A 13792-nucleotide genomic window follows, 5' to 3' on the forward strand; every position below is an offset into this window, starting at 1 on the left:
TGGGGGTTTTCTTAATAGTCTGAAATTCCACACTATAATTCATGTTTGTTGAAAGACATCTGAAATCATTGACATGCCTCAGGGTCTCAGGATTAAGTAACTATCATCTCTGTCCTCATGTAATTGGGCATGCTTAGGTCCATCTCAGAAATCCCTTCTTTCTCTTTTTCCTCCTCCATCCCTCCACTTCCTCGTAGAGGAAATCCATTTATGGTTCAGACAAGTTTCTCGAGGGACACATTTTCATCCCTGTGGAAGTACCTCAAGTCAAACTTCAATAGATGAACAATATCGCTTTGTATACATGACAAACCGTGAAAGCAATGGTTGATTTTTATGAGATTCTAAGCAAGAATTCAGCCACCCTGGAGAAAGAAAGATTCATGTCTGCTGCTTAGGCATTAAAAGTCCTTTAGTCTCCTGTATGCTAGACAGCTATAAGCGATATGTTGAAAAATATAGGCTAATCAGCACTGGCACTATTTCTCAAAAGGTCTTGGATCTTTGAGTTGGATGGCCCACAGAGAATATGTCATCTAATCTTCTATTCGATTCAGGAATCTCTGATGCAGCATCCTTGAGATTCATTCAATGTGCCATGAGTCCTTTCTGAAGGGGTGAGACCCTAGCTGGACAGCTCCAGTTGTTAAACATAGGCAGCTGTGAGCAGCCACGTGCATTCCCTGAAGCTGCTCTGATGTTTCATAATACTCACGCTCACCTTCTGAGCTCCTATTAGATGTTCTTGCCTTTTCAATTCAACAGTATTCATTAATTCCTATTTACAGCTTTCAGTATTGCACCTTGAGCTCTTCTCAAATTACTCGAATTTAGTTAGGAACTTAAGGCTCATGAAAATATAGTAAAACCTGAACTTTGGCACATGTTATCAACATCAAAGAATGCATCTCCACACTGAACTTTGAAATTCAGTGGCACTTTCAGTTTCAAACACTGTCCTGCTCTCATAAGGAATTTGATGAAGAATAGAATACACATAGAATACACACCTTTTCCCTCCCATTTTTAGATGCACCAGTGAAGAGCTAAACTATGTGCGTCAGGCCACACATACTGCTAGAGACACGACTGGGAATATAGCCCAGGAAACTTGGCTCCCAGCCTGGTGTGCTTCTTACCACATGATCATCCTTTCTGACAAATATAAATCCACGTAGTACTCCTCCTGCTGAAACATGCAGGAGGCAACACACAATGACCAACTAGACTAGTCGGTGTACGTTACGCAAGTTTAACTGAATAATGTGTAGTTTCTAAGATTCCTGTTGCCACAGACTGGGAATATTCCACATTTTGTTAAAGTTCTCATGACACAGGGTATTTGTGAGGGTCCTTTTGTTACAAATTCCCCTAATAGTCACATTCTTGGCTCTTGTCTTGCCAGACACAGGTTTTGCTCCAATGGCATCTTTCTAGGAAGGCACTTCTGACGGTTGACAGCTGCAGCTGCTGCTGTGACATTCTTCATGGCCTCGGAGCTGTGCCCTCCAATATGCTTCCTGAGAGGCTGGGCTACTCTTTGCTTAAAATTTCAACTCTATGCTTCTAAACCTGAAACAGATGTTATCTTGGCTGCTGTCATTTGTCATAAGCTTCTCTATTTGCATTCTATACAAGGCAGGTAAAAGGCAGGTAATTTGCTGCCTCTCTGTAGAGAAAGGAAAGAAAGGAGAGAGAGTGAAAACAAGAGAAAGAGATAGAGAGAGACTAAATATAAAAATTAGAGGAATAAAGCCACATGGAGACAGAAAGTGCAACCACTTGAGCATCTATTATCCCAATATCATATGCTATAGTTTGACTACTACTGATTTGCTTGGCATCTCTTTTGAATCATATTTGTGGCCACCCAGATTAACTATGTGAGCTGATCTTTTGAGTTAATATCAGCTTGCTCTTTTCAGCTCCCATGTCATTTACTGTCTTAAAAAAAAAAAATGTACTGCTTGTTACTCAACCTTCTGTGTTTTCAAAAACTCACAGTCCCTTTTTTTTTCTCCTTTTTTTGTATGGGAACCAGGAACTAGAAAGCATTAAATGAGGAAAATTAACCAGTCACAGAAAAGGTGGAAGCTCAGAGAAAAAAGGGTTTGTCTTTTATGGTTTGTACTTTGTAAGCTGTGGGTGTGACTCAATTTCCTCACCACCCACATAAAAAGGTTGCCACCCAATCACTGTTTTTTCTATCCAAAACCCCTCCCCTTTGATTTTGGCTAAGAGAGACCCTAAGAAAGACTGCCCTTTCTGGACGTTGCAGACTGTGACATATAAAAGCTGTTAGCTGCTCCTGTAGCCAGCAGCACTCAAACCTTGCAGAGTTTTGCTCTGAGAGTTTGTAATAAGACACACTCCTCTTACAAGAGTTCATGCTACAACCTAGCAAAGAACTTTAAATTTTTGGAAGAATACTATATTCATTTTGGCATTGTGCAGAGGTAAGCTATTTAGCTCAACAAGTTTATTTTGCATGCATTGCTTTTAAAGTAGCTCACATTTTAATTTTTTTAGAAATGAGATTGGATTATTCTAACTTTTTTTTTCTATCTGTTCTATTATTTGGTGTCCATATATGTCTGGGGAACATTATCAGCACATTCTCTGTTATTACCTGTGATGCATTTTTCCTTTTCACTCTCAAGATGAATTTCAATTCCTAAAGATTTCCCTCTGAAAATAAATATGCAGTAATGCATTCTGTGGCTCAGGCGTTTGGGGTAAACGGCTCACATTCATTTTAGGGTTAGTAGCCATGCTGTTTATTTTTCTCTAGCTATAGGAAGTTCCTCTTAGGGGACTGCTTCATAACACCAAGTAAAATGTATAGAGACCACTACAGGTTGTCTTCTAGGCTTGAGTTCAGCATTTGCTTGGATTTTTTTGAAGAAAGTCAAGTCAAGCAATGATTTTGTAAATTCATACCCTCTGGCCCTATTTTTTTTTTCCTTTCATAGACCCTAACTCTACCTTTCTGCTTTAAGGCAAACTCTGTGGCCTCTCCCTCTCCATCTCTCAAAATGATAGCAATCTCTGCCATCAGCAGTGCACTCCTGTTCTCCCTTCTCTGTGAAGCAAGTGCCGTCATCTTACTCAATTCCACTGACTCATCCCCGCCAACCAATAATTTCACTGATATTGAAGCAGCTCTAAAAGCACAACTAGATTCTGCGGACATCCCCAAAGCCAGGCGGAAGCGCTACATTTCGCAGAATGACATGATCGCCATTCTTGATTATCATAACCAAGTTCGGGGCAAAGTGTTCCCACCAGCAGCAAACATGGAATATATGGTAAGAGAACATTGTTTTCTTTGAATTCTGAGTGAGGACGTTTTACTTAAATTGTACATTAGGAGAACCTAAAGAATTCATATGTTAAGGGATATGGGGTTTTTTACACCTTTTAACTTAGGGAATGTTCTTAAGTGCCTGGTAAACTTAAGTACTGTTCCATCATATAATTAAAAGGGAGGAAAGGGATCTAATATTTTTGTGTGAGTTCCATAACCATTAATGAATCAGGTCTTATATAAGAAAGAGGTAAAGAGTGGGGTGTGATGACTGATCACATTTGGAAGGTCCACTTAAAAAAAAATTCACATGGAACTTTTTCTGCGCTTTGTTTATCTAATAGTCATATTTATCAGCTAAAATATTTTTTGAAAATGATTTTTTTTAATTATAGGTTTCATGTGCATGAATTATTCTCTGGGTAGGTGTCTCTTCCCTTTCTTGGACAAAGCTCTTCCTGACACTAATCTATTTGTATTCTCAGAGAATATGCTGACTTTTTCCTTCTTGTGATTTAATGCTTTGTTGTTCAGATAACAGTGAAGTCAGCACATTTGCACACTGTTCCAACTTGCCATGAACACATTCTTTGCTCTCTCTTAAAAATAAAAAATAGGCTCTCTGTGTTTAAGTCATTTTACTTGGAAAGTTTTTTTAAAAAGTTGGTATTAAAAGGATAGATGTCTTTTTAAAGTTTCTTTGTTTTTGAATTTATACAAGGTTATGGTTTAACTTCCAGCACCTTCCAAGAGCACAGCTTGAAGCCTGTTTCAGGCAATGAAGACCACCAGTATGGTATTTCTAAGTTGGGGTGGGTATTGCAGTACCACTAACAACACTCTGTAAGTGCTGACCTAAAATTTGGGGGTTTCTGTCAGATTCTAAATGTATCTATTTTATTTAAATAAGCTTTTAAAGTTTGACTAATTGTAGAAATCAGTGTCACAAGAAAAATACAGACTTGCAAATGTAAGAGAGTCATGGTTCATAGAAGTACAATTTAGACTCTATGAAAATGCATTTTTCTAGGATTTTTAAATGAAAGTGGAAAAGAAGATGTCATCAGTCCTGGTGTATGAGGGGCAATATAGTCTCATGATTAAGAATGTGTAGTCTGGAATCTAAATGTTTGGGTTCAAACCCCAGTCCTGGAATATAAGCTGAGTGAATTCATTAACCTAATTGTGTTTTATTTTCAATATCTCTAATATGAGGATAAAGGTAGTATCTGCCATATGGGGTTGTTATGAGGAATGTATGGAGTTGAGGACTAGAACAATTAGACCAGAGCCTACAGAAAACTAATGTTCAATAAACGTTCGTTTTTATGGGTTTCTGTGAGCTTACCGTGAAAGTGCCCGGTGAAAACCTGTTCAAGATCTAAAAATAGGAACAATTACTCACATTGAACAGGTGTTTCTAGAAGGTGATGCCCAGGTATAGAAAGGAGAAGAACAAACATGTTTTCAAACATCATGCATTATGAGAGAAATATGCATAAGATTCTATGTGAGCTCAAAAAGGTATGCTATCCAGACTGCAGGTTTAGGGAATACTTTCTGGCGGCAATCACATAGCTATGCAGACTAAGGTAAGGATCAAGACAAATGAACCGGCTTTGGAGAGGACTTCATGTGGGGTGAAATCCTAACTCTGCTGTGTACTTTGTGGCCTTGTGCAAGTTACTTAATATGCATAAGACTCAACTTCCATCTCTGTGAAATGGGAACAATAATTTATATGATAACCAATCAATATATAAGGCAATTTATTATTTCAATAATATTGAGGGAAGAGGGATCATCATGAATAATATGTGGGGTACAACGCAGTAGAAATATATTTTAAAAAGCCACATTCTTCTAGTTATACTTTTCCCCACTGATCAAGAATTAATTCATGCCACATGCATTTATTAAATTGTTTCTATGTGCCAACGACTTGGCTAATTGTTTCCACAGATGATCTCATTTGATAGCTCAGTCTCCCTGTGAGGTTAAGATTTCGATCCTCATTTTACCAATGAAATCACTTAGACACAGAGAAGTTAATGACTAGGTGAAGGTGGTTTGGATAATGAACGGTATCATTGGAATTAGAGTTAAGGTCTGTGTAATTTCAAAGCCTATGCTTGTATTGGGGAGCATCTTTTCATTCTCTAGACCGAGCAAATACTACATTGGGGGAAACTGCTGGAGATGTCAGGATATCACTGTTTCCTTCTTTGCAATGCCAGCTGAAATCATATAGTTTTCATATTCTATTTGTCATTCCTTTCTTATTATTTGCTTTTCAAATATGGGAGCTACTACATAATAATTTATTTTGTAAGAACCAGATACAGTGCTTGTTATATAGTAAATGCTTTATAAATCCTTCTTCACTTAGTAAAGTTAATGAGAAACAGTAGTCAGAATATTAAGCTCTATAAAGTAACATTGTCTCAAATTATCATGTAAATACTACATACACTTCATCACACATGTATCTATTCACTTAATATTTATGGAGCATTTACTATATGTTAGGTACTATTCTAAGCACCTAGGATAAATTCATGAATAAAATAGACAATCCTTGGCCTCCTGGGTGGGCAATCAGGCAATAAACAAGATAAATAAATTACATAGTATGTTAGAAGGTGATAAGGTTATGAAGAAAAATAAAGCAGGTTGAGGCTGGGACATTTAATAGTGTGGTCAGAGAAGGGCTCCCTGAGATGTCCTGGAGGAAGGTGAGGCAGTAAGCCACACTGATAGATGAGGGAAGACCATTCCAGACAGAGGGAAGAGAGTGGGCAAACTCCCTGAGGTGGGGGGAGAGGAACAGATTACTTCAGTTAGAAAAATGTGCTCAATTTAGTGAAATCCTAAGTCTCTGTGAGTAAACTGACCAACTGAAATAATTCATTGGATCCCTCATGCAGACTCAGAGGAACTTTGAGAGAAATAAAATCTAACAGGTCAGAGCAGGAATGTCAGTGACTTTAACCTCCAGGCCAGGTGAAAAATACAGATCTCAGTTGAACACTGTTACTTTTATTTTAATTTGTTTAACATTGCTTTGGATTGTGAACAATTCGAAAGTGAGTTCAATTCCTAACCTCAAATATGGACTTCAAAAGCTTAGGACACTTACCTCAGTATGGCTACCAGCCCTGTGTTCAAACTGTCCCTATCAGTGGGTGATATCACTATGGGAGCCTCATAGAAGATGGTCTTCAGCTCAGGGCTCGTTCTATATTTTTTTTTAATTAATTTTTATTGGAGTATGGTGGCTTTACAATGTTGTGTTAGCCTCCACTGCACAACAAAATGAAGCAGCCATGCACATAGAGATATCCCCTCCCTTTTGGACTTCCCTCCCATTTAGGTCACCACAGTGCATTAGGTAGAGTTCCCTGTGCTATATGGTATGTTCCCATCAGTTGTCTATTTTATACATAGTATCAATAATATATATGTATCAATCCCAGTCTCCCAATTCCTCCCACCCCACCCCTTTCCCCCTTGGTATCAGGGCTGTTTCTAATTGCACCAGCCTGATTTGCAATCCCCTTCATTCACAACTTTATTCTCTGAGCCTTTTCCCATGCCATTTCCTCACCTTCTAATGTCTCCTCCTTAACTTATTCCAATATTTATAATCCTACCCTTCAAGTTTTATGTAAGGATGTTGTGTCCTTCACTGATGTTTCTTACATTCACAGTCATATTTGATTTCTCCTTCTTTTGAACCACTGTAGCCTATTACGTTTATCACACTGCTCTTATTAAAATCAGACTCAATTTACAGTTATTTGTATATTTCTTGCAATCTTCCTAATTTTAAGCTTTCAGGGTGCTCAGTCTATGTTTATTCACCTTTGTATAACTATTTTCTTGGGAAATTTCTTGTGTATAGACAGTAATCAACCATTATTTGGTGAATTTGAAATCCCTATGAATTGTTACATGTTTATAACTTGAATCAATTTTGATATTATTATTTATATTTAAAGTTCGCTCATCATTTATAATAACATTTTATCCTGTGCACCTAAAATACAAAAGAAGTTTTTCAAAATTCTAAAAAACAAAAAGTCCCTTAAAATTTAATGATTTTGTCCTCTTTAAGTACTTGGTTACGTTAGTGTATGCTTGAGTAAATTAAGTGGACACAATTTGAACACTAGAGTGTTGACATTCATATTTTAGTGTATAATATCTTCTTTGGGTATATTGGCCATGATTTTCCAAACACTGTATCCTTTCAAAAAATAATAATATAGATAGAGCTTAAGATATGCAAGTCAAACTCTTGGCTTCTGTTCTACGATTAGTTTTTTGACAAATTTCCATAGCTCCTTGGACACCAGCTGTTTTTCATTCTTCCTAAGGGCAACTTAAACCGTGACTCTAAACCACAGACCACACTAGTTTCTTAGAATAAGAATCATTCCCTAAAAGAATGAAATTACAAGACTCATACATGGAGTAAAATTTGTAAGATATTTCTTGAATTTAAGGCAATTGAATAAATTAATTAAAAATATTTGAAGTCCTTCTGTGAGAGGATGAGATCCAAAGATAACAGAAATCTTTGTATTTAAACTGTAAACAAAACAGGAAAAACAAGCAGGAAAAAAAAAAAAAAACCCTAGGCACATAATTCAGTATAAGACGCTGCTGTGTAAGACTGATGTAATAAAAGAGTACAGACCAAAATACCATGGAGAAATCAAAGAAAGAAGAGGCAATCTCTATTTGGCAAAATCAAGAAAGGCTGCTTAGAGGAAGGGTATATGAGATAGATGCTCAGGAAAGGGTAGGACTGGATGTTATAGTAGGTAAAGCAATGAATGAACAAAATCACCAGGAGAGAAAAAGCATAACACATTCGCCATGTTTTCAAGGATTTTGAGAAAAGATTGAGGATCACTTAATACAAGAGCAATTAGGGAGGCCATGGAGGTTTTAGAGCAGGGTCAGAGGTGCATATGAGAAAGATGGCACTATCAATTGATGGAGTTTAGATTGGCTGTGACGGTGACCCAAGAGGTGGCAACCACTGAATCAGCAGGGCCATTTTTTTTTTTTTTTTTGCCATACGCGGGCCTCTCCCTGTTGTGGCCTCTCCTGTTGCGGAGCACAGGCTCAGCGGCCATGGCTCACGGGCCCAGCCGCTCCGTGGCATGTGGGATCTTCCCAGACCGGGGCATGAACCCGCGTCCCCTGCATCGGCAGGCGGACTCTCAACCACTGCGCTACCAGGGAAGCCCAACAGGGCCATTCTTTTAGTCAAAGGTGAGGAGGAACTGGGCACCTATACCTACCACAGTGACAGGTATGAACAGTTAATGGAAGTAGTTCATGAGAACACATGGTAGCCATCTTCATAAATGGTAGAGAATGATGGAAAGACAGGTAGGGGACAGCGTGAAGATAATGATAGATATGAACTGAACAACTTAAAAATGAAAAAAAAATGTGTAATGTAATTTCAAGAAGCCAAAATAGCTATATTGATAATATGCCCTATTTCATTTGTTTGGTGCCTGCAAATATTATTTGCAGAGCTAAGGGAATAAGTCTCCTATACTCTTCTGGAAAAGAGAAAAATACTAGTTACCAAGTCACAGCAGGTAGTAAAGTTACAGAAAGCATGACTCAAATGAATGAATGGAGAATAGATTAATCCGTCCTCAGAAATAGCCAATAAAGTATTTGCCTACAGTAATTTATGTCTTGAGAATAAGGAAAAATTTGGATTTTGTTCATTTGGGCTTTGTGTGTAAGAGAATGTAGATAATGTAAAAGACTTTTTAAAAAAATTATTCATAGTTGACAAAACACTTGTGATGTCTATCCTTATCGTTTTTTTAAATGAAACCATATACTGGACCAGATGGCACCTTTCCTCTCATTTGGGAAGGATAACTCAATTTTCTTCTTATAAACATGAGAAATTTGATGTGTCTAACCTAAATTTTTTCAATGAATGCTTTTATGACCACTAGAAAGCCTCCTGAGAACATTGCCAGCTAGCAGGGAACTGAGAAAGATTGCTGACAGGAAGGCATTTCTCCAGCTCATTTGGAACTCCACATTCCTGTTCTCCTACATGTAGAACCTTTTAAGTGTCTTGGCTTCAAATGGAGACTGGGCACATTTTGTATGAATTTTCTTCCAAGGTGCATGTTGCATAGTATTAGTTACTTAGTATTGCTTATATATGAATATTTAGCTCTCCACTTATGGAGCCAGCTGAAAGTAAGGACATTTTGTTTATGATTGTTTTGAGTACAGGCTTTAAGATGTGCAAATGTAAAAACCTCACCATCAGTTGGTAGAAGGAAGAGCTTTGAATCATACATAGGCTACATATATATCGACCATATTTCCTAGTATTCAACACTGCTTTTTTGGTGGCAAATTATATTTGACCATATGCAATGGTATAGAAAATTTTATTATATTCCTGCTGACTATAGAACCTAGCATCATATCTGTCCCACAGAGAACACTCAGCAACAATCTATGGAACAACTGAATGAAGTCTTTTAACCTTTGCTGGGCATTCCATGTAAAGAGCACATGGCTATGGTGCTCAGGTGGGCAGGGGTCACTCAGTATTCAATCACTCATTCCACAGTATTTATTCATGTGCCTGGCATTGTGCTGAGGGTTTCAGCAGGGAGCAAAAAGACATTTCTTGATAGGAAGTACTTTGAATGGACGAGTAAGTGGGCAAAGCAGTGAGCTGTGTGCTAAAGTAGAATAAATACAGGTGCTTTGGGATCACATGGGGCATATCTGGCCCAGACTTGGACTGGGGGTAGAGACACAAGGAAGGCTTCCAAAAGGAAATGATTTCAGCTATTAAATATGAAAAATAAATAAAAGTTATACAGGCAGGAGTTGGAAAGAGGGAATATGTGGTAGGTGGGGAAGGGTGTTTTGGGAAGGTGGATGGTACCTTGAAGGCATAGATGAAATTCAGTGTGGCTTGGATGTAGAGGATAAAAGAAAAAGTGATGTTTGATGAGGCTGGGAAGGCAAGCAGAAACTTGTTTGAGTTTTATTCTAAGATTAAGGGAAGTGGTTGAAGGTTTTAAGTTGCGTAATTAATTTGCCTTCAGAAGGGTCATTCTGGCTACAGGTTGAGAAAGGGATTGGAGACAGGCAGAAGTAATGGCACAGTCAAGAGACTGTTATAATAGCCTGGGCAAGAGATAATTGAAGCCTCAATGACATTTAAGGACATAGGGATGTGACAAAATGAATTTGGGGATCAAATCAGTATGTGTAAGTGATTAATATGAAGAAGTGGCATAAGGATTTATATGACGGAGAAGCCAAGGAGGATGCCTCCATTTTTGACTAGGACAATTGGGTTTCCCTGAGTTGGAGAACACAAAATAAAGTATAGGTTTCTGGTAGTCATTAAGTAGCTGAAGGTTTATCATCCAGGGTACACATCTACAGAGGTTGAAAACAGTAGCTAGTGTGTGGGAGGGAACATTCTTCCAATACAAAGAATTTTGGGGAATATGCTTTGGTAATCAGAATGGACCACTTTACATAATGGGGTAGGGTAGTGTCATGGAGACAGCATGGATGCATGATTTTATGTCTGGGAATCTACTCAAGAATTTTTGCAAGAAAGTTTCATGTATCTTTTAAGAATATATATATATATATATATTTTTAGAATCAGTGCTGAGACTTAAGTCAACATGACTCCAAATCTATTTCAGGGCCTAGATAGCACCAGGTCCATCTAGTCTTCTGTCGCACTCAGGATAAGGTTTTTCTGGAAACTAATCAAAGGACTTCAGAAAAATTGAAGTTGACTAGTCTGGCTGGTGTCCTGAATTTAGTATATCTGAAAACCATTTAATAGTCAGTCAATGGCCATTAAATGGTTATGAACTTGAGACGTTTAATTGTCTATGAGAATTTCTGAAGAATGGCTTGGAAAGAAGGCAGGGAAGATAAAGACTAACAGCTTAAAATGGTCAAGAGAAATGTTTGGCATAAAATGCATCATGGACTGAGGTTTGGAGGGGTATGATTTGAATGTTCCCAGTCTATGTTACCCATAGAGTCTAAAATCAGGTACCAAACATTTTTTTGACACAAATATGGAAGAATGCCCCCAAAGTTGTGTGTTTAGACTAAACTTCATGACTCTTAAAATTTCACATCACATACTCCAAACTGAAACAGTCCAGGAATGTTGCTTAAGGGCACAATATTTTTTTACCCTACAAAGTGCATCAAATTCACATTTCATAATTTCATTAAATATGAACATTCTACCAAATCTGTCTCTGCATTCCAGTGAGATCATGTTTTCAGCAAGCAGTAGGTAGGCGGAAAGGCATTTGAATTCTTCTAAGTGGGCAACAGCAAGGTACGGGGTTTGCATGTGTCTCACAAGATAGTTTAACAATCAAGAAGTCAGTTTTTAGCTGATTGTAACCCTGAGTTGGTGGAAAAAATTAACCACACATGAAAATGTCTTCCTGGCATATAACTACAGTATTAAATGATAGCTGGTGGGTATTAATTTCCCGGGAAAGGAGAACTGTTGCTAGAATCCATCAACCAATGGTCTTTAAATTTAAAGATAAAACATGTTAAAGAGGGATTTAAGGAGGGGAATTAATAGGTTTTAAAACTTCTGAAATGTTCTCTAATTTTTATCTTCCACTGTCTGATGTTATGTTGCCAAGAAGCAAGGTCCTTGTTATCTATACACAGTTCTGTTTCTGATTAGTTTGTTGCTTCAGGGTTTATCTGTTTTCACTTTCTCTGATTGCCTGCTAAGTTGAGATTAAAGCTTGATGTGTCTCAAACTTCAGGCTGCCAGATAAGGTGATCAAAAGTGCACCTCTCGTTACCTCTCACTTTAGGCATCTTTCTAGTTCACAGACACCACCACTCTTCCAGTGCCTGATCTTCCAATAATAATAGCGTTTACCATTCTGTACACCCTGCCGTGCTAGAGCTGTGCTAAATTCTCTTCAATCACTATCTTGCCTAACCTTCACAACAGTCTCGTGAGATGGGGACAATTTTCCTCATTTAGAGACAGGAAATTTGAAGTTTGGAGAGCGTAAGTTGCTTCCCCCAGGTCCCAGAGTAAGTAAATCAAAATGATGAGAAAGCAGTTCTGTATGACAACAGAGCCCATGCTTTGAAAGACTACAATACACACTCCCCTCCATGAGTTCATCTCCTGCTCTTGAGCCCGCTCCACATGCATTTTTATCTGAGGACATCGCTGAATATTAGAAAGTGTTTCTTCATATGGAATCAAATCTTGCTTCCTGTACTCTTTCTAATCTTGGCAACCACATAGGAAAACTGTATTACGATAGTGTTTCAAGTTTTTGAAGCCTGTGAGCATCTATGCCTTAAACCTTTGTCCCCCAGTCACCCAGCTCTTTCTAAGCCTCCAGCCCTTTTGTGTAAAATACCTGTACACACCACCTCTTGCAAGCAGAGTATGACCAGCGTAAGGAAGGTGGCACGAAGATATTTGCTTTCTGAAAATCTTGGAAAAGGTAAGAAGTTGTGCCATTAAGGGAATGGAAAATCAAGTCCCTCCCCACCCCCCATGCTACCTCTTACATTACACATACACACAGGAATGGTGCCAGTTCGATCATCTTGGGATCTGCAAGCAGTATGGCTCTGAGCAAGGAATGCCTTTCACCAGGCTCTTGTCCTTGTTTGGGTTCCAACATGTGTGTGCTGTTCTGACAGTGAGGTGCCTGGAATTGATGTGACCCAGCCAACACAGAGTAGCGATGACAAATGATTCTCCATTTGTTCTACTTCTGTGGACACATCTTACAATGGGTTGGCAGATTAGGTAGCGTGTGCTCCTGTTCAGTCATATCAAATTCTCATGAACTAAGTGGCTTGTAGATCAAATGTGTGTTTTAAATACAGATGCAATGTTATTATGGAAAGGGATTGCCTTACTTTTAAATTTTTTTCTTTTTTCCCCCCAAATTTTGGATTCTCAGAAAGTTATGTACATGTTACTTCTTATATCTCAGTTAATAAAGCCATTTAGAGTTCCCTTGATTTCTGAATAAGGACCATGAATCTCATCTGTTCTCTCTATTCATATCCATGTCACCACAGACTACATGTTCCCTTCTCCTGGAATTGTCACTCTCAGAATGAATGACATTATCTTATTTGCACAGCAACATACAGGACAGTTGCTTTACCTCTCTCATCTGTAATTTTGTCGTCCACAAATGCACAGAGCAAACATCCTCACAGAGCTTAGCAGCCAGTGTCCGTGACAGCCCAGACATTTTCCTGATGAACGCTATTTTTAATTTTTATCAAATCTTGGATCAACAGTATACCAGAACTGAGAGGAAGGATACTGATGTAAGTGCTTATAAATGAAAACTAACTTCCAGAAATGCCCCCTTCTTCCTAAACCTATTCTGTGGTGTGAGTATGGGGGGGGGG

General features: G+C 38.3%; 1 protein-coding gene across 1 annotated transcript in view; it reads left to right on the forward strand.

The window, feature by feature from the left end:
- The first annotated feature begins 2335 nt into the window (after window positions 1-2335).
- Window positions 2336-13792, forward strand: part of PI15 (peptidase inhibitor 15) — a 30773-nt gene continuing 19316 nt past the window's right edge. Inside the window, exons 1-2 of the mRNA XM_024765767.1 lie at window positions 2336-2456; window positions 3000-3308. Of these exons, the coding sequence (XP_024621535.1) occupies window positions 3036-3308 (273 nt within the window). The 5' untranslated portion in view covers window positions 2336-2456; window positions 3000-3035. The remainder of the gene's footprint in view (window positions 2457-2999; window positions 3309-13792) is intronic.

Source organism: Neophocaena asiaeorientalis, unplaced genomic scaffold (assembly GCF_003031525.2).
Source record: "Neophocaena asiaeorientalis asiaeorientalis breed wild unplaced genomic scaffold, Neophocaena_asiaeorientalis_V1.1 scaffold417, whole genome shotgun sequence".
NCBI lineage: Eukaryota > Metazoa > Chordata > Mammalia > Artiodactyla > Phocoenidae > Neophocaena > Neophocaena asiaeorientalis.